The sequence below is a fragment of the Lagenorhynchus albirostris genome, chromosome 11 (assembly GCF_949774975.1).
Source record: "Lagenorhynchus albirostris chromosome 11, mLagAlb1.1, whole genome shotgun sequence".
NCBI classification, from domain to species: Eukaryota; Metazoa; Chordata; class Mammalia; order Artiodactyla; family Delphinidae; genus Lagenorhynchus; species Lagenorhynchus albirostris.
Window position 1 is genome coordinate 98,252,980 of NC_083105.1, and position 21,431 is coordinate 98,274,410.

At 52.7% G+C, this 21,431-nt stretch overlaps 1 protein-coding gene across 1 annotated transcript in view; it reads right to left on the reverse strand.

The window, feature by feature from the left end:
* Positions 1-20,844, reverse strand: part of CD9 (CD9 molecule) — a 35,744-nt gene extending 14,900 nt beyond the window's left edge. Inside the window, exon 1 of the mRNA XM_060167139.1 lies at positions 20,638-20,844. Coding sequence (XP_060023122.1) covers positions 20,638-20,703 — 66 coding nt within the window. The 5' untranslated portion in view covers positions 20,704-20,844. The remainder of the gene's footprint in view (positions 1-20,637) is intronic.
* Between the last annotated feature and the right edge of the window lie 587 nt (positions 20,845-21,431).

Consider the following 21,431-nt stretch of genomic DNA (forward strand, 5'->3'; position numbering starts at 1 on the left):
GGGATGGGGGAGGGATAAATTAGCAGTTTGGAACTAGTAGATACAAACTACTATATATAAAATAGATAAATGACAAGGTCCTACTGTATAGAACAGGGAACTATATTCAATATCCTGTAATAAACCATGATGGAAAAGAATATGAAAAAGAATATCTATCTATATATAACTGAACCACTTCGCTGTACACCAGAAACTAACACAACACCGTAAATCAACTAGACTTCCATTAAAAAGGGTGTCAGCAACTTACTGAGGGGCTCCATAGAATAAGGAAATAGGGGTCTGCGGGACCAAGAAGCTGACCGTTCCCTCCAGGGTTAAGGAACAGTACGTGGCAGGAATGTCAGCCACACAGGGGCCACGGCTGCAGCCCGCCTCTTACCCATCATGGCAGGACTAGAGTGCGCAGGCAGAGGATGCTCAGACAATTCCCTGCTCAGGGCGTCCCGGAAAGAGGGCAGCGACCTGCCCACCATCACCAACGGGTCTGGTGGGGACAGAAGCAGAAGGTACAGCCCCTCCACTCCCAGCCCCAGGCTCTGCCCAGTCGGCCTGGTTACCGCCTTCCAACAAAAGCCAAAGGGACGCATTCCGCCTTCAGGCCAGAAAAGGTCTCACCCATTTGATATCTCAGGGAAAAAGGACAGTTTTCCCCATCGTTTTATTGGAGATTTATTTCCTCACACACGCTCAGTTTCTTCTTAGAAGATGGGCCAGGAGAAAAACACGAGACAAAACCTAACCTGCGGACATTCTACAAAATACTTGACCAGAATGTCTCAAAACTGTCAGGATCATGAAAAATGAGGACAGAAACTGTCACAGGCCAGAGGTGATGGAGGAGACAGGACACGCGTCATGTGGTATTGTGGGTGGGATCCTGGAACAGAAAGGGGACTGGGCTGGAAAACCAAATGAAATCCGAGTAAGTCTAGCTTAGTTAAGAGTAACGTACCAATGCTGGTTTCTGAGCTGTGACAAATGTGCCCTGGGAATATAAGCTGTGAACAAGAAGGGAGACGGGGAGGAGTACAAGGGGACTCTCTGTAGTATCTCTGCAACTTTTCTGTACCTCTAAAGCTGTTCTAAAACTCTGTGTGTGTGCGTGTATGTGTGTAGTGTGTGTGTGTATGGTGGGGCCTCTCCTTCAAAGCTTCCTGTCTCCTTCAAGAACCTGCTCCATTGGGCTTCCCTGGTGGCGCAGTGGTTGAGAGTCCGCCTGCCGATGCAGGGGACACGGGTACGTGCCCCGGTCTGGGAAGATCCCACATGCCGCGGAGCGACTGGGCCCGTGAGCTGTGGCCGCTGAGCCTGCGCGTCCGGAGCCTGTGCTCCGCAACGGGAGAGGCCACAACAGTGAGAGGCCTGCGTACCGCAAAAAAAAAAAAAAAAAAAAAAAAAGAACCTGCTCCATTAAGCCACCTCTTTCCTGCCTCTGTTGTCTGTCTCCGCTACTGTTTCACTTTTAAAAAAAATTTAATTTAATTTATTTTTTATACAGCAGGTTCTTATTAGTTATCTATTTTATACATATTAGTGTATATATGTCAATCCCAATCTCCCAATTCATCCCACCACCCCGCCACTTTCCTCCCCTTGGTGTCCATACGTTTGTTCTCTACATCTGTGTCTCTATTGCTGCCCCGTAAACCGGTTCACCTGTACCATTTTTCTCGGCTCCACATATATGCGTTAATATACAATATTTGTTTTTCTCTTTCTGACTGACTTCTGCCAACACACATGGGCAGGTCTGTCTATCCTAAAAAAACCCCAGAAAACAAACCGTCTCCTCCTCCAGCTGCACTGCTCCTCCTGGCTGCTCTGCGCTTTAAACCCCGAACCTGTAGCTAAACCACCTCCAAGTCCTCACTCAGTAAGGAGTCCCTGTGGGGCCCCCCCCTGCCCTTCATGTAGCACAGTGGCCATTCCTTTGAAAGGCTCAGACGGCTTGGGCTGTCACCGAGTGTTAAGGCTTCTACTCCATCCTTGTACTTCTGGATCTCTAAGCAGTAACAACATTGAACCCTGCTTCCTTCTCCCCTGCTCCTTAGATGGAATCCCTCAAAGTTTCCCAAATAAGTCTCGTAAATCCCGCCTCAGCTGGAGGGAGCCCCTCCTCCTGGAAGGCTGTCCCGACCACCTAGGCCAGCTGCTTCCCCACCAAGACGTCCTCAGCTTCCTCCCCGCTCCGCACTGGTCCTCGCCAGCATCCTCGCTCTTTACACTTCCTGTTTACACTCTCCTGGAGGGCAGGATGAGTTCTCGGTCATTTCAGTAGCTCCCCTGCACCCCATCCATACTTAGGACCAAATAGTCATTAGTAAATCATTATTCAATAAGTGAAGGATGACTTCAATGAAAGAGAAGCTCTGAAGCCCATCAGAATTTCCTCTCCTGGGTCCTCTCGCCTTGGACAAGCCTTCTTTCCCACCGGCTTGTCATCCAGACCCATCTTCCAACATCTCCCAACAAGGGTCAGAAACTACAAAGGACAACTACTTGCCCAGAATAAATACTGAGAAAGAGCCATGAGGGTATGTGATGAATGTCACAGTGAGATTTAGGGGCACGTCTACATCAAGTCTTTTGGAAAATGAGGGTTTATAAAAAGTCCATGCCCTGCTGTGCTCACCGCCCACCGAAGTCCAGTTAGACACTCCAATCCTTTTTTTTAATGCATTCATTTTTTATTTAATAATACTTTATTAAAGATGACTAGATATAATTAAATAAAGTAAACCTTTAACCTACATAGCTTTGGATATCATTATACTTTTAATAGCAATATTCAAGTGGTGACGGGTGTTTAATTCTTTCACTCTAAAATATATGTGACCAGACTCCCCTGGTGGTCCAGTGGCTAAGACTCTGTGCTTCCAATGCCCGGGGGCCTGGGTTCCATCCCTGGTAGGGCACTAGGTCCCACATGCCGCAAGTAAAGATCCCCATGCCGCAGTGAAGATCCCGCGTGCCACAACTAAGACCCCACGAAGCCAAATAAGTAAATATTAAAAAATATATATATTTATGTGACGTTTTAGATGTCTGGTGGTAGGTGTTGAATTCATCACTCTAGAATATCTGTGAATTTATGATTTTGAAGTTTTTCTGGATGACAGATGTTTCAGAATTGGGTGAAAGTCTCAGAAAAAGTCTGAAAAGCATCGCTATAATTTTCCATACAACCTCTAGAGTTCACAGACACTCTGAAACCATTCAGAAAACCTGGAGGGTATGGATTCCACATTGTGAGTACTTGGACAGACCCTCCAATCCTTGAGGATCACACAGGTAATCCAGTCACCTGGGGCGGGATGCCAACTTCAGGAGGCGTGAAAGCCCAGCCCCACCCCGGGCGGGCCCAGCTTCCTGTCCTGTCCTCTCCTCTCCCCTGGCTGAAAGCACAACACGCCCAAGGCTCCCTCCCACGCAGAGATGAGGATTTCAGTGAGTCACACCAGACCCATAGGGACAGGCCTAGAAATCTTACACTACAACACACAGCCGGGGTTAAAGGAAAGGCCTCCAAGTCCAAGGGGCGAATTGAAAACAAATCCTAAGTGCAGTGTTGCTTAGGGGCACCTGAATTCTCTGGACCCCCTGCCGAGTTTGCAAAGCCAATTCCAGTTGGAGCCCGAGGAATGGCGGCCGTACCAGCTGAAACGCCTGAAGCAAGCGTGCAGAAAGGTGGGAGGTAACGAGGTGACACAGAGGAAAAGGGCAACCGGCTGACTGCAGAGGTTTCAGTGTGTGTGTGTGTGTGTCTGTCTCTCTGTCTGTGTGCGTGTATGTGTCACCTTGCATCCCATCCCTCAGGTGGAAGGAACCATGTCTCCCCGTGGGGGAAACCCCACTGCAAAGAAAAATCCTCCCAAGGCAAACACATTGGGTGGTCTCGGCTTGGGCCTCTTTCCTCTCGGTCCCCTCTGTCTTCTGTAATAGGTACCTGACGGGTCACACATGTTTTAAAAGGACGAAATACTCATGGACACTTTCTCCATCCAGTCGTCTTGGCCCAGGAAGTGCAGGGCAGATCATCTCCACATGCAGTTTCCTTTGAGGCTGACTGCAGTGGTCCCATCTGCCACTTTGGAAGCGGCTAGAGGTGGGCGGTGGTGACAGGAGGGGGTCGGGGGAGAAGGCAGTGCTTTCTTTCCTATGTCCCATCGTCTTTCTGTGAAGCCTTGGCTATTTGGTGACTTTGGTCAAAGGGATGCAGCAGACATTTTAGTAAGGGACAGGTGGCATGACAGAACAGTGGGCAAGAAGCAGGGGGCCCTAGCTCTGGCCCTGTCACTTGCACACCGGAGCCAGCCACGGGGTGATGTGAGAATCACCTGGCAGAGTTCTAAACACGTATCCGCCGCCACTCCATCCCGGGGCACGCGAGCGCTCCCAGGAGAACGCACATCTGCTGAGAGTAGCTGCACGTGTGGACAGTGGCGTGGCCTCTGGGGCTAATTCCAGCGCTGCCGCCTGGGAGCTGTGTGACACTAAGTACTCTCCGTAGCTTCTCTGAACCTCAGAGTTCCCATTTGTAAAAAAAGAGTTTGATACTTTCCTGCCTTTGACCCAGGAGGTTGAAGGGGAAGATTAAACGTGTAAAACACTCTGACGACCGTGAGTGCTAGAGACAGCCAGATTCTGTGGGGAATGTAATGATGACAACGATAATAATAAACCTTGCGAACGACACGAAGACAAAAGTGGGGATATTCACGGCTCTTGGCGGCCTCAGCTGTGTGTCCTCCTCTGATCTGAGGAGGCGGCTGGGTGGGCACAGGGCGACTGAGGACAGTGGGGGTCTGTCTTCTGTGGGTCTGTGTGAGCGCGGTGTGCTGGGGGAGATGCCTCCAGATCTCCGCTAGGACCAGCCGGGATGGGGGGAGAGAAGTGGGACGGGGAGGGTAAGGGACACGGCTGGCCGAGAGTGGAGGCCTCTGTCCTTCCTGGGATCCCAGGCTGCTTCCGTGAGTGAATTCAGGCTGCAGGAAGCAGTTATTGAAGGAGCAGATCACAGAGAGGGAGGGGATTTGACCTCTTTACTTCCTTCCTTCGGTAAGATCCGTATCAGCCCTGGATTTTTTTGTTAACATACTGGGCTTGGGAGACCTCAGCTTAGCTGCCCCTGGCCACCCAGGCAGTCACAGCGGCTGAACCCTGAGGATGTAAGCTGCCTCACCACTCACGCCTGATGCAGCCTCGAGAGTGCAGATAAGGGCCTCTGTGTTCACATGGCCTTTAGAAACAAGTCGGGCCACCTAGACCTGTGGGCTCCAGCCTCACCCATCTCCATGGCAACCCTGGCTCAGCACAGAGTGCCAAGCCTGATGGGCTGATTCACCGTCAGGAGCCTGGGCCGGGCACTGCTGGCAAGAGCAGACAGGAGCTGGCTCCCCAATGCCTCTCTCACCCTCTCCCGGCACCCTCCTCCCCGAGCTGCTGTCTCTGGAAGGATGAAGCACTTGGGCAGGAGCAGAGGTCTTGGAGTCCTGCCCTCTCCAGGCCCGCCGCACAGGATAACAACAGCTAAAACCAAACTCCACGCTGATCAGAAAAAAACTGCCATGGCTTGCTTTCCTTAAGGATCACAAGTAAACTGGTAGGACTTCCCTGGTGGCGCAGTGGTTAAGACTCCGCGCTCCCAATGCAGGGGGCCGACGGGGGCTTCGATCCATGGTCAGGGAACTAGATCCCCCATGCATGCCACAACTAAGGAGCCCGCCTGCAGCAACTAAGGAGCTGCCTGCCACAACTAAGGAGCCCACGTGCCGCAACTAAGGAGCCGGCAAACCGCAACTAAGGACCTTGCAAGCCGCAATTAAGGAGCCCACCTGCTGCAACCAAATAAATAAATAAATAAAATTAAATAAATATTAAAAAAAAAAGTAAACTGTTCGTTCACGGCAGAACTGAAAGATGCCAACCAGGGCATATTACTAACGTTAGTTTTATTAGAGATGAACAGAAAAGCCCCAGAGATCACAGTCCTGAAGAACAACTGTCCCCCACCTTCCCCGTGAGTATGATCATTTTGGGGGCCATCTCATCCCCTTGGGGCTTCTTCTGAGCTGCACATCTACAGAAGCCTGTATCCTCAAAGGCCACTGGGAGATTTTTTTCCACGCCAGTGGTTCTCAACACGTGGTCCCCAGACCAGCTGTAGTGGCAGCAGCATCAGCTGGGAACTTGTCAGACGTGCAAACTTGTTGTCCCCGTCCTGGACTTATTCGATTAGAAACCCAAGTGAGGTGAGGCCCAGTGATCTGTGTTGTTGTTGTTTTTTTGGCCGCGCTGCGTGGCATGTGGGATCCTAGTTCTCCGACCAGGGATCAAACCCGAGCCCACTGCAGTGGAAGCATGGAGTCCTAACCACTGGACTGCCAGGGAAGTCCCAGCAATCTATGTTCCAACAAGCGCCCCCAGATGATTCTGCTGCCCACTCAGGTTTCAGAACCACTGCTCTAAGGCTTTCATTTAAACACTGAACAATTGGAGGAATGGAAAAGCTCTTTCTGGGGGTTCTGAACCCAGAGACCAGCTTTTGAAACGCCAGTGCCAAAGGGCACGAAGCTACGGAGCGGGGATGTGAGCCTCCCCCGGGCGCAGGGCTCCTGCTGGCACTGGAAAGCCAGGGAGGGGGACTGGGGCTGAGGACCACCTTGGCTGCTGAATGGTGACAGATAAGGGGGAGGATACAGGACACGTTAAGCAGGAAGGAAGCAAGAGGTAAGACAGATACTGGCTAGACAACGCCCTCTTGAACCCACTGAGTGGGGAAGTCACAGTAAATGCTCAAGTCGGAACCTGCATTTGGCTTCTCCACATGCCTCCAGCCACAGACTCACCTGGTGAACCCTCCTCCCCCAGACGCCAAAATGACTCGGGCAGCCCCTGCAGCAGGGCGCTCTTGGCAAAAACTTCCCCAATCTCTGCAGCCTACGTTCTCCCCAGGACAGGCTGCCGTTGTGTATGGAAGTGGACTCTTTCTCAAATCACCCCAAATTCTAGGAAAACATTAAAAAAAAAAAAGAACACATGCAGAGGCTGATGGTCAATGACCTTGTAGGTTTATCTAGAGTTACTGTTGATTTGACTGTGCCAGGCTTTTGTCCATTAGTAACTCCTCCAGAGGCTAGGGAAAGGAAAATAAATAATATAATAACAGTAGCAGTCACTCTTCACGAGCACTCACTCGTGTCCTCCATCGCAGGAGGTGATTTAAGTATATTATCTCATTTAATCCGCTCGTCACACTTATTCTATAGGTGAAACAGAGAGGTTAAGCAACTCGCTCAAAAAGACACAGCCAGCAAGAGGCAGAGCCGACTCTGAACCAGATCCATGCAGCCAGCAGCTCAGAGCCGCACTCTTCCCAACACTGTGCTCCCTCCCTGCCAGCTGGTGAACTGGAAGAATGGGAACCCCCAAGAAATTTTCTGTGGGGGACAAGAGTCTGGTCTGGACACCGTGAATTTGGCAGGATGCTCTGACCTAAACCTTATCCTGCCTGGTGGCTAGACGAGTCCAATTTAGGGCATCAATGCCAGCCAAGGCCAGGGCCAAGGGAGGGAACGACCACGGACTCATCCTTTGGGTCCGTTCTCTCTCCCCACCTCCCTCTGGTGAGCATGGGACAGGTGGTGGCCTCAAGCCCACCCTCAGAGGGTCCCAGGGGAAATGAACCCTTCAGGGCCACTTCTATCTTCCTTTCTTTGCTTCCCAAGGTGTCCACACAGAAGCAATGGTGCCTTTGGCTCTGTCCCCTCTGGGACCTGGCTTCAAGGTGTCAAAAAGTTCTCCATAAGAGGAATCCAGCCCTTTTGGGAAGCAGAAGGTGAGTGTTGAAGGAGAGGTGCCGAGGCCGCCCCTCTTGGGCAGATTCCACAAGAGAGGTCCCTGTCAACTGGGTACGCTTATGGGCCACTCCAAGCAAAGCCCCAAACTGGTCCCTCCCTCCCTCACCTTTCCCAAACCAGGGGAATCTCTGAAATGGGCGTTTTGTAGACAGATGAAAAGATAAGTCGTCTGTTTCGCCTTCTGAAAGAGAGGAAGCCTAGTGGTAAAATTTCAGCTTTGAGCAATGCCCTCAGTGATGCGGCTTCGCAGAGCTGAAGCAATAAGATGGGGACGAATGTGAGTACTTAGGACAACTTCAACCTCTGAAAAATTCAAAGGAGGGGCAGCTCCTTACGTAATACTAACTAGACAACAGTTGCAGAAGCTGACAGCTGAGCTCTCGCTATGAGCAGGTACCATGATAATAACTTGACCCTAAGGAGAGTCACCAACTGGCCACCTCCCCCCAGGAATCTACATTTCCAACAATTCAACCCCTCCTTCCCCCAATAATCCCCCTGGGTCATAACGCCCCCTGCTGCTCTGTGTTACTCTTTTACACAATGCAGCACCTTGAGGGGGGGAGGTCTCAACAGCAACAAAAACAAAATCCGACCATCATCCCCCCTTCTCCCAAGCCAGGACCTCAGGCAGGCGGACTTCCGCTATTTAGTGCCCTAAACACTGAGAAGATTGTGGTACCTACCCCACCGCCTAGATAATTCAACATTAAAAAATAATAATAATACAAATTGTAGGATAAGTCTAAAGAATTAACTTTCCCCAGGTTCCTGAGCACAGGCTCAGCCTGTCTGTGGACCTCCTGGGAGGACGCGGGGTGGTAGCTCAACAGCTACAGCCTGTGGGTACCACCATCTTGCTCTGCTGGCCTCTTTTGGGCAACTGTGTTCAGCTTGCTAACAGGGGAACATTCCCTGGAAGCACATAGTGAGAGATGTCCCAGGGAGAAGAGGAATATTGGGAGACTAGAGTCCTCCTGTCAGGCCCTGCTGCCCCTTCTGAATCTGAGGATGCTGGTGGGACTGCCTTATACTCTTCGAGGTAGTTCCGATCATCCCAGCTTGAGATGACGAAACAGGCTCAGAGAGGTAAAGTAACTTGCCCATGGTCACACAGCAGGTATGCAGTGACTCAGCTGACAGTTCTCTCCCTCTGTCACATGCACAGCATGTGCCAGGCAGAGGTTAGTTACTTGACTGCCTGTCTCATCCCTGGTGGAAGGGAGGTAGCTGGGTCCCCTCTCTGGGGTGTGGCAGAGGATGAAAGACCTTGTAAACTTCTTCTCAGCACACCTTTATGGGAATTAGGCAGTGACCTGGTCTGAACAAGTTCAAGACTTGAGAAATCCTCCCTCCTGAGGACTGAGCCAGCATCATTTAAAAACCAGAGCCCTGAGTTGACTTCCCTGGCGGTCCAGTGGTTAGGACTCTGCGCTTCCAATGCAGGGGGCTCGGGTTCCATCCCTGGTCAGGGAACTAAGATCCTGCATGTCTCGAGGCGTGGCCAAAAAAGAAAAAAAAAAGAAAAAAAGAAAACCAGAGCCCTTATTCTGCCTAAGGGGAGAAAAGTTTTAGCTAATACAAGGTGCCAGTGTTAAGTCTCTTGGGGCTGAGGGATTGGGAGGGAGGCCTCTGCCCAAGGTAACCTCCTTCCAAACAAGAAGTTTCAAGTTTCCACTGCCTGCTGGCCAGACGTGCAGCAGACGTCAGCCAGCCCATAAATGCATTTTCTGCTGAAAGTAGCCATTCTGATGTTAACCAAGATCATCTGATGTGGGGGATTGTTTTGGGGCTGTTTTGCTTTAAATTCCAGAATACCATTGTGTTTTCCATTGTGTATGCCTAACTAAGATGCCTGGTGATCGCGCACACACATGCGCGCGCGCGCACACACACACACACACACACACACACACACACACACACACACACACACACACTCTTGCTGATACACTTTAGCCACACAGACCAGCTAGCTCTCATTCCATCTGTGGAACCTGTTACCACTTGCTCGCGTGACCCTCAGTGGTGGGAGATACCCCTTGCCCTATTCCTCTGCCACGATCCCCTCTTCATTTTAGTCTCAATGATTAAACAGCAAGCCCTCCACTGTCTGCTGTGTCCCCTGCCTCACCCGAAGCACTTCACTTGAATCATTTAATTTTCTCAACAGACCCACCAGGTAGGTAATATTAACTTGTTTTCGAGCTGAGAAGTTTCAGGCACAGAAGTTCAGGAGCTTGTCTTGAGATCACACGGCAAAGAGGTGCCTGAGTTACAACCTGGACCCACAACAGTCTGACTGCAAAGCCCAAATTCTCAATCATGTTGCTAAGCTCAAAGGTCTTTTTGATCCATTTTCTTAATTTCAGGGCCAGAATTTTTCATCACTTTTATCCTTTCTCCTTCCTGGTCACAGCTGATTCTATTTCAAAAGTGGCGTCTTCGATCCGTAAAGGCCCCAAGAGAGCCCACAGGTAAGAGCAGAGGGCCTATCTTCTCACGACAGGAGGGTACCTGCCTTGGCCACCTGGCCTGCACGTGCCTTCGGAGTCTGGCGTCGCTCTGGGGGAGCCTGACGGACAGAGTCTAGAGAGAGAGCCTGGGACTCCTCTTGCTGGCCTCTGGCTGGAGAGCTCTGGGCACGTTCTCGCTGGCCAGCCAGAAGTGAGTGTGGCCATAGCCCTGCTCTGGGAGTAAGCTGGTACATGCCCTCCTCGTCCCAGCTGCGCCACCGCCGCAAGCCTGGCAAGTGCAGACACCGCTGCAGCTGCCCATTGGCCACTGTCCTTGTATCCCTATAGGCATGGCCTGAAGGTGGGACCCAGAGCCTTTGCCCGCCCCTTACAGCACCATCCTGCCAGCAGAGGACAGAGGGAACGAGAAGGCATCACTGCAGGCCTGTCTCACAGCCCTGGGCATGGGGCCCTGAGAGGCAGGAGGACCACACCAGCTCCCCATTCTAAGGGTCCCTCCCCAGCTCTGGAAGAGAATGTAATTTCTAGTTGAAATGAGTTTTCGGATCTCTTAAGGGTTATCTGTCTTGGGGAGCCAGGGCTATAATTTGATTGAAGAGGGGGAAAGTAGAGTGTGGGACGACTTCCCCAGGCTTGTAGAAAGGAGGCTTTAAAAAGTTTGAGCATAGGGAGGACTGCCCCAGTGGCACAGTGGTTAAGAATCCGCCTGCCAGTGCAGGGGACACAGGTTCGCGCCCTCGTCCAGGAAGATCCCACGTGCCACGGAGCAACTAAGCCCGTGCGCCGCAACTATGGAGTCTGAGCTCTAGAGCCCATGAGCCACAAGTACTGAGTCTGAGGGCCACAACTACTGAAGCCCACACAACAAGAGAAACCACTGCGATGAGAAGCCTGCGCACCGCAACGAAGACCCGACACAGCCAAAAATAAATAAATAAATTTATTAAAAAAATTTTTTTTTGAGCATAGGGATTTCCCTGGTGGTCCAGTGGTTAGGACTTCGTGTTTCCACTGCAGGGGGCCCGGGTTTGGTCCCTGCTTGGGGAACTAAGATCCCGCAAGCTGCCCAGTGTGGCTAAGAAAACAAAAAAAAGTCTGAGCATAATAGTAACAGGTAGAAATCCATGGCCCCACATCACAAGAAGGCGCTTATAGTGCATCAGGGTGAGCAGGAGGAAGAGCCTTTACGGGGGACGAGTTTCCTGTCCCTGCAGGACACATTCTGCTGAGGGTGGCTTCCCACACAACAGAGGGGGGCACGGATGTGAGGGGTGCATGCAAACTGCTACACTGCAATTGTTCATCTAGATGGGAAGAGGCGTTTTTGGTTCGGATTTGTAAATAACTTTGTCTTAGTCCATTAAGCCTGCTGTAACAAAGCACTGTGGACAGGGTAGAAGTCCAAGATCAAGGCACCAGCAGACTTGGCATCTGGTTTGGACTCAGTTCCTGGTTCATAGAGGGTTATCTTCTCACTAGAATCTCACATGGTTGAAGGGAGACGGGAACTCTGGGGCCTCTTCTTCTTCTTTTAAAAAATAAATTTATTTATTTTATTTATTTATTTTTGGCTGTCTAGAGAGAGAGGCTGGGACTCCTCTTGGGTCTTCGTTGCTGTGCGCAGGCTTCCTCTGGTTGCAGGGAGCGGGGGCTACTCTTCGTTGTGGTGCACGGGCGTCTCATTGCAGTGGCTTCCCTTTGTTGCAGAACAGAGACTCTAGGCACACGGGCTTCAGTAGTTGCGACACGCGGGCTTCAGTACTTGCAGCACGTGGGCTCAGTAGTTGTGGCTCATGGGCTCTAGAGCTCAGGCTCCGTAGTTGTGGCGCATGGGCTTAGTTGCTCTGCGGCATGTGGGATCTTCCCGGACCAGGGCTCGAACCCATGTCCCCTGCATTGGGAGGCAGATTCTTTTTTTTTTAGTGATACATGGGCCTCTCACTGTTGTGGCCTCTCCCGCTGTGGAGCACAGGCTCCGGACGCGCAGGCTCAGTGGCCATGGCTCACGGGCCTAGCTGCTCTGTGGCATGTGGGATCTTCCCAGACTGGGGCACGAACCCATGTCCTCTGCATTGGCAGGCGGACTCTCAACCACTGCGCCACCAAGGGAGCTCAGGAGGCGGATTCTTAACCACTGCGTCACCAGAGAGGTCCCGCCTCTTCTTATAAGGGCACTAATTCCATTCATGAGGGCCCCATCCTCATGACCTAATCACCCCCAACAGCCTCGACTCCAAATAAAACTGCATTGGACTTTAGGATTTAACATATGAATTTGGAGAGGCGCAAACAGTCTATAGCAAACTATCTTTTAAACTAAACTTCCCAAAGAAGACATACAGATGGCCAATGGGCACATGAAAAGATGCTCAACATCACTAAACATCAGGGGAATGCAAATCAAAACCACAATCAGATATCATGTTATACCTGTCACAATGGCTATTATCCAAAGGACAACAAATAACAAGTGTTGATGATGATGTGGAGAAAGGGAACCTTGTGCAGTCTTGGTGGAAATGTAAATTTGTGCACCCAGTATGGAAAAGAGTATGGCAGTTTCTCAAAAGATTAAAAATAGAACTACCACATGATGCAGCAATTTCACTTCTGGTTACATATCCAAAGAACATGAAAACACTAATTCGAAAAGATACATGCACCCCTATGTTCACTGCAGCACTATTTACAATAGCCAAGACATGGAAACAACCTAAATGTCCATCCATAGATAAATGTATAAAGAAGACATGGTACATATATACACTAGAATATTATTCAGCCATAAAAAAGATAGAAATCACACCATTTGTGACAACATGGATGGACCTGGAGGGTATTATGCTAAATGAAATCTGGAAGACAAAACAAATGAACAAACCAAACCCAACCAAACCCACAGACACAGAGAACAGATTGGTGGTTGCCTGAGTGAAGGAAGGCTGGGGAGGTGGGTAAAATGGGCGAAGGGGATCCAGAGGTACAAATTTTCAGTTATAAAATAAATAAGTCAAGGGGATGTGATGTACAGCAAGGTAACTATAGTCAGTGATATTGTTTTGCAGATTTGAAAGCTGCTCTCATCTCAAGAAAAAAAAATTCTGTAACTTTGTATGGTGACAGATGGTAAGTAGACTTACTCTGGCTATCATTTTGCAACGTGTATGAATGTCAAATCATTACGTTGTACACTGGAAACTAAAGGAATGTTGTATGTCGATCATACTTCAATTAAAACACACACATGCTGTAGAGAAGAAATTAAACACAACATTGCAAATCAACTATACCTCAATAAAATGAAAACACACACAACACCCCAAACTTGAGAAGCAAAGAATTCGCAACTATGTATGATTTTGCTGATCTTTCATTTAAAGATTCAGTAAATCAACCTTATCATTTGCTACTGATTCAATCAGTGTAAGTTTAAAGATAAATTAAAACTAAAATGCTATAGAAATGTGTTTTGAATTCACTAAAACGGTCTAATTTATGATATTTTTAACCCCCAGTCAAGGATTTTCTCCTACGATCCACGTGTGGTGTTGTTTCTGCCCTTGGACACTGACATGCGGCTCAGACTGGGAGGAAAAGGGGCCTCCTCTAAGCAGTTTGGAGGCAGGGGCTCGGTAGGCGTCATGGCCCCCATCTGCCTGGGTCTGAGAGAGGTGGATACTGGGACCTTGAGAGTGTAGCGGGTAGGCTGTGGAGGGTGACTTCCCTAACACAGCCAGGGACACCGTTTCTGCTCCCTTGCACCATGCCTGGCAAGAGGATTGAGCAAAAGGACTGACTGACTTTCTCCACGTCAACAGTCCACACACCTCTCTGCTCAGGGATCTTCCCTGGGATCAAACAGATCTGGCCCCTCTCCTGCAAGTCAGTGGGCTTCATCCTCCCTGCTACGTAGCCAGGCTGTACATCACAACTCAGAGGTCTGCGTCTCCAGAGACCCCCGGGGGGCGCATCTCCCTTTCCAAAGTCCTCAGGGGCAAGGCCAGAGAAGGCCAGCCGAGCCTTCTAGTTTCCATTTGTGGGAAAGACAGGACCCTGCTCTTTCCCAGCAAAGACAAATCACCCAAGCTCCAGGACTAGGAATACAGAACACTCGTTGAATTAATCTCGAGTCCAAGCCACTCCTTGGGCCAGGATTAAGCTGACGGTCAGAGCAAGGATGGGTGGGGAGGCCAGAGCTCCAGTCAGGGCTGCCCTTGATCCTCGGGGAACTTAGGGGCTCTCTAATGCCTTCCTCAAAGTCCCCACAGCTCCCCTGTGCAGTCCTGGAGAGCAGTGAGGCAACCCACACCTCATGGCAGAAACGTGGGATTCCGGACAGAGCAGGGGTTGCCTGGAAACCAATATGCGGTGTTTGATATGGGGAGGTTCATGGGTCTCTGGAGAAAAAAGCCAAAAAACCGGGGACTGTGTGTTTCTGGAGGCAGGTCCCATTGATTTCATGGGATTCCCCCAAAATGTTCGGACCTGCCAGTCGAGGATGACAGCAAGCAGTACTTAAAAGCTATCCAGGGACTTCCCTGGTGGCGCAGTGACTGGGAATCCTCCTGCCAATGCAGGGGACATGGGTTCGAACTCTGGTCCGGGAGGATCCCACATGCCGTGGGGCAACTAAGCCTGTGTGCCACAACTACTGAGCCTGCGCTCTAGAGCCTGCGCGCCACAACTACGGAGCCCATATGCCACAACTACTTAAGCCCGTGTGCCCAGAGCCTGTGCTCCGCAAGAGGAGAAGCCACCGCAATGAGAAGCCCATGCACCGCAATGAAGACTAGCCCCGGCTCGCTGCAACTAGAGAAAGTCCACGCAGCAACTAAGACCCAATGCAGCCCAAAATAAGTAAATAAAAAATAAATAAATTTATTAAACAAAAAACCAAACAGAAAACTATCCAGAACTAAGTATTTCTTTGGTGGACGGGAGGAATTACTGGATGGATGTAATTAAAATAAAATTATCTCATCTGGAGACAGGACGCTGCTTTCCACAGCTGCCTGCCATCACTTGACGGAAAATGCAAATGTCCCTGGACCAGCATTACTTTTTCCACGGAATGAAACAGGCAAGTGATCTGCAGTCAGACTTTAAAAACATAAATTAAAAAAAAAATATTGTTTAGATTAGCGCTTTTGGTCTCCTTAATTCCCTCAGTTGCAAATTATCTCTGGGTGAACCTGGGTTCGACAGGCTCTTCCCCAGATTGTCAAACCCCCAAACCATGAAGTCACTGCTCTTCTGTAAGTAAGAGGGAAAGACGGTTTCTGCAAGTCTTTGGTTGAAAAGACCTGAGGCGGTTCCAAATAAAGTTCCCCTGACCCCGCCCCCGGAGGGAGGCAGGAACGCGGCACAAAAACATGAAGCTTCCTGAAACTTTTTCTTCACGCTCCTCTCCCCAGACTCTCCAGAACATGCAGCCACCAAGGAGGCAACAGGACCACAGAAAACACCGTAACCCGTGACGTCGGGTCCCTCACCCTCACAGCCAGGCACACCCAAGAAAGACGGTCAAGGCTTGTGCTCTTTGGCAGAAAAGGTGCTTTTGTTAAGTCCCAGGCGTATTATTAAGCCCCAAACTGTGCAACCAATCCCCAAAACCGTGCCTCCTTGTAAAATGGAATCGAACAGGAAAACAGACAAATCGAACACGGACACACAGCTCTGTGTGTTAATAGTGAAGATTTGCATCTGACACAAAAGGAAGATGTGAGAACGGTGATGTGTGAGGTCTGAAGCCGCAGAAGACTCGTTTAGCGGAGTAAGTGCTCCAAAGGGCTTCTTATCAAAGCAGTTCCAAACTCAGGTCTGAACCGGCAGCTGCTTCCTTTGAGCACCAGAGAGTGAGGTCTGGAATGGTGCCAGGTGAGTGTGCGTGCGCGCGTATGTGCGTCCGCGCGTGTAGAGGAATCCTCCCCACTCCCCAAATCAGGAGTCCCATCTGTTGTTGACAACCATCGCGGGGCAAAGTGGGGGGAAAGCCTCAGGAGTCCGAGCAGGGAGAAGTCTTATTTTCCTGAGCAGATGCAGACACCTGGCCTCCCCAAACCTGCCAGCCTCTGTGCAAACACAGCCGGCTCTCGCAGGGCTCGGGCTGTCCGGGTGCCAAAGGTGGAAGCCATTTCACGCAAGAGCCCCAGCTGCTTGCTCAGGCCAGCACTGAAGGCAAACAGCTTCTGGGTGAAGCAGCAGGTTGGGTGGGAGGGGCTTCTGCCAGGGCCATCCCGCTCGCCCATCCCCCGCCCGGACCCCGCATTCCGGATTTCTCCGCACGCAGTTTTATTTTCAGAAGTGGGGCTGCCCCACAGTCAGACTTGCGGCCACACATGAAATGGAGTCAGGGTCCTGAGGTGGGAATCGCAGAGGTGTGTGGAGGAACGAGGCTGGCAGTGATGCAGGATGAGAAGAAGGGGGGACGTGTGTGGATGTGGGGTGTGCACCTGGCTACCTCTCTCTGGTTTCAACTTCCACACTTCCTCAGGCCAGTGCTCCCACCCTCCCCACCTCCTCAACCTCCTTTCCATACAGGGATGACAAAAGCTACGGCTGGAAGTTTACTTCTCATCCAGGAGGCTAAGTGCGTCACGCGCATGCGCTCCTATAACCCACAGCAACCCCAGGGGGTAGTCACCAGCTCCACACGGTGACGGGCAAATCCAACCCAGAGCCACTCTGACCACTAGGCAGCACTGCCACAAAAGGCTGAGGGCGACCAAAACAGAGAACCCCCCCAGACAGAGAGACCCCACCCGGGGGAGTAGAGGGAACTTGGGGTTACCAGGAAAGAGAGGCACGACTCAGGCCCCAGACGTCAAGAGGCCCCTGAATGAAATGAAGCCACGCTGGGTCAAGCCTGGGTACCCACTGCACACTTCCATTTCCTGACTCCTGTTTTGGGTTGTGTGGGAATGTCCTTTGCTCTAGGCCCTGGGGGTGGGGCTGGTTTCATAGACTGAGCTACTGAAGGGACCTTTCTGGACCATTTGCTCCAACCCACTGGTTGTACAGATGAGGAAACTGAGGTCTGGAATTCAAAAGTGACCTGCTCAAAGTGAGCTGGGGGCAGAGCTGGACTAACACACAGGTCCCTGAGCTCTGGTCCAGGCCTCTGTCCATGTTTCCGTGAAGCCTGCCTTAGGCCTGCGAGACACCATTTCTTGGGAAAGAGAAATTCCCTGCTATTCCCATCAGCGAGGGAGGAGACGGGGTGAGAGGCAGGGAACAAAGGGGTGAGGGGGTGGGTAGAATGTGAAGGCCTGGCTCCTGGCCTGGACCAGCCCCGGTTCCCCACTGTACAGCTGAGGCTGCCCCTTTGGCAATGTAAAATGTTTCCCCATCGAAATTTTTTGGAGGGTGGGTAGGCAAAGAGGTCTGAAGGAAACCCAGAAACAACTGAAACAGAGCTGGGAAGTCAGGGTCCTGCGGGCACTGGAAGAACAGCCTGACTGCTGGCTTAGCTGCGGGCACCAGAGGCCCTACTTGGGGAGGGCAGGCAGCGCAGGCTCTGCTGTCACTGAGGGTCCCACAGGGATGAGACTGGGGGCCAGGGAAGAGGTACACCGCTCCCCTCCCCCGCCCCAATCACCCCACTGCCGCTGAGGTGGGCTTCTCCTCTCTGGATCCCTGCTGGACCACCCCTCAGCATCCTCTGTCCATGAGGTACTGGTGGCCCCTAGCCTCCCAACTCCTGCTCTTCAAGGCCCACATCAGGTCCCAAACACCAAGTTTATAAATTCCTGGTCTCAAGAGAGAAAGGGAAGTGATGACATCATAACAGTCCAAGCAACCAGTTCCCTCAGGTCATAGCTTCTCTTAAAAGTTATTTTTTGAGAGCTTGTTGCCCCCCTCCCTTCATTCCCACTCAGCTGGGTACAGCAGCAGGTGGTGATGGAAAGCGTGCTGAACTTGTAGCCAACCAGACCTGCCTTCAGACTTACCTCTGATGCTATCCTGCCACATGACCCTGGCTGAGTCGTGGAACCTCTCTGGGGACTAGTTTCCTGGTCATCAGTAAAATGGGGAGAATGTTACCTGCTCTGGCTATACAATGAGATTTGGAAAAGGACTTTGCAGTAACACGCTGCACAAGGGGATCATGGTGTTCCTTTATTCCAACACCTCCTAGGAGGGAGATGAGGGCTTCAACTCTACAGGGACCTGAATACAGGACGACTGAACAATAAACGATTCAGAGACATGAAGCTACTGCTGACCCCCATACACCACCCGTTACCAGGTCCCCTTGTTGGTTTTGTGGTGGAGACGGAAGAGGACAGGACTTAAGGGACCTAGGGGTTAGGGTATTGGCTGGGTTCCCGTGACGCTGGGCAGGTCAGCCCCTCTCTGGTTCCCGCTTCCTCGCTGTGAAGAAGAGGCTGGACTGAATCACCTCAAAAGTCATTTCTAATTCTATACCCAGCCGTTCCTAGAATGAGTCATTTCTGTTTCAGATGACACAGCCCATCAGCAGCACCTAGCTCAGGCAGGGGCAGGTCTGGATAGAGTGGGGTGGCAGGCAGGAGTCAGTGAGAGGCTGAGCAGATACCTGAGTGGCCTGGGAGCCTCCCGCCAGGCTCCTGCAGGTGCCATGGGGCGGGGGGTATGGAGGCAGCCTGGGAGTCCGTGGGTCCCCACGCCCCAAACCCTCACACAGCCTAGGCAGATAGCTAAGGAGTAACCAAGAGACTGGCAGGGGAGAGACGGTGCTAGGGAGGAGGGAGAGAAAAACTCCTTAAAGGACAAGGGCGGGGTGGGGCGGGGCTAGTCAGCCTTTGACGTTCTTTCCTAGAGCCGGAGTTGGAGACGGGCGGAGCCAAGGCTGGCAGCTAGCTGGCTGGCAGGGACACCCGGGAGGAGGGGGTGCCCACCACAGGAGGGTCTCCCTAGAGCAGGCCATGGGCCGGGCAGGGCACACCTGTGCACTGTCCTCACTAGAGCAGGTGTTGGGTGTGATGAGTCTTGCAAGGGCAGGTCAATCTCATACCCCGTCAGCTCCAGAGAGTGGATTAAATCTCAGGAGGTTTTCCCTGGGGTTCACGGGGAAGCAGCTCCAGGGAAATAAGCACATTCTTGTTACAAGCCTCTGGTGGCTCGCCCCTGCTTCTACGGCCGTCTCTATCGAGCGTGGCACAGGGCCTGCCTTTCCACATGCTTTCCTGACTGCAAAGGGGCAAATACTGTCCACCTGTGAGCAGGGGATGTGGCCCGTGAACCAGGACACCAAAGTCCCCTATTCCTTGCCTCTTTCTTGGGGTGGCCCCTTAATCCCTCAAGGAGAGGTGCGGAGGGACCACTCCCCTTCCCTGCCGGCCTTAGCCTTCCCATTTGCAGACAGGCTGAGAGTGGCCGGCAGCGGGAGTCCTGGATCTCCCTGGCCTGCGTGCGTCCTTCCCAGGTGACAGTCCACTCCCTGTGGCCCCGCCCGGCTGCTGGGTGGGCTGGCGGGGAAGGGGGTGAGGCCGGCACCTTATCTCTCCCGGAAATGGAGAAACAGAGGACTCACCCTACTGAGGGCGCCGATAGGCATCTGCCCCACCCCTCCCCAACTCTCCCGGAGTTCTCTCCAGCTCAGATACTTATCGCTCTTCGGGGGAAAAAAAAAAAATCAAGACAAGCTAGTCTTTCAGGTAGTTTCGAGGGAGCTCGGACTTTCTCACGCCGGCTCAGAATCAGTCTGAGAGCATGGGGCCTGAAGGTTCCCCCTCGGGGGTGGAGGAGGGATCCCGACGCTCATTCAGGGACGGGGCCCGGGACGCTGACACCCGCGACCTGCGCGCCCCTTGCTCTCCAGCGTAAAGATGCCAACAGACCTTCACTGAGCTCCTCCGGCGCCACCTTAGTCCCTTGGAGGGTCCGCATCCTCCCCTCCCCGCGGCCTCGGCCTCTCGGGGGGACCACACCCGGGTCACGAGCTGCACTGCTCGCCACAGTCCCCTTCGGGCAGGGCCTTGAGTCCCCAGCAGAGGGGGTGCTCCATTTCTCCCTCCTGCACTCGGAGGGGATCGGGGTGGGAGCAACCCCCCCCCCACACACACACACCCGGCTCACTAGGGCCCCGCGCCCCCTGCCCGCCCCGCTTCGGACCAGCCCCGGACCAACGCGCCCTCCCAGCCCGTCTCAGCCCCCGCCGAGAAGCCAGCTGGCGGCCGCAGTGCCCTCTCCTCCCGCCAGGAGTCTTCCCCTGCGCAGGCGATGCCGGTGACCGGCAACCCCGACCGCGGACCGGCTGCCCGGGGTGGACAGGTGGCCCCGGAGAGGAGCGCGCGGCAGTCGCGCTCACTCACCCAGAAGATGAAGTTAAATCCGAACAGCAGATATTTGATGCACTTGGTGCCTCCTTTGACCGGCATGGTGCGCGCTAGACTGGCCTGGGCCGGACTGGTGTGGGACGGGGGCGCTTGAGGCCGGGACGGGCGGGACCAGTCTTCGGACCGAGGTGCTGGCGGCTGCGGGTTGGCCTCAGGGCTGCACTTTTAAAAAGTGCCACTCCTCGGGCGCGCGCCGCCGCGGTGCGCATGTGCCGGGCCCCGCCCCTGCCCCCGCCCCTGACCCCGCCCTCGCCCCCGCCCCCGCCGGCCCCCGCCCCCGCCCCCGCCCCACCTGCCCCGCCCCGCCCCGCCCAGGTCCGGTGGCCGCAGCCCCTCCCGCCTCTGGCTCGGCCCTTCCCACCGAGTCGGGCGGCCTTGACTTCCCGCCATCCTCCCCGTTTCCTCCCAGCAGTCCTGGGGTCTTTCCAGTCAGTCATCTTCAGCTGCTTTCGTCCCGGAGTAAGTGGAGGCCTCGCCCTTCCGGTTGTCCCCTGGTTTCCGTCCTTCTCGAGCCCTCTGCTTTGGGAGACCCCTTCCCCGGTGGTCGGGGCCGAGGTCCCTTAACCCCAGGCCGGCTGCCGCAGAATGAGGGCTCTTCTTGCTTTGGCCTCGATTTAAAGAGAAGCTGCCTGGCCTTATGTCTCCCTGGGGCGGCTCCTTGCAAACCTTCCCTCGTGAAGCACACTATTACTCGGCACGTCATGCGGAACAGGAGGAATTAGAAGCTCGCCGTCCAGGTGGGAAGATCGGTCGGAAGCTTATGGGAGTAA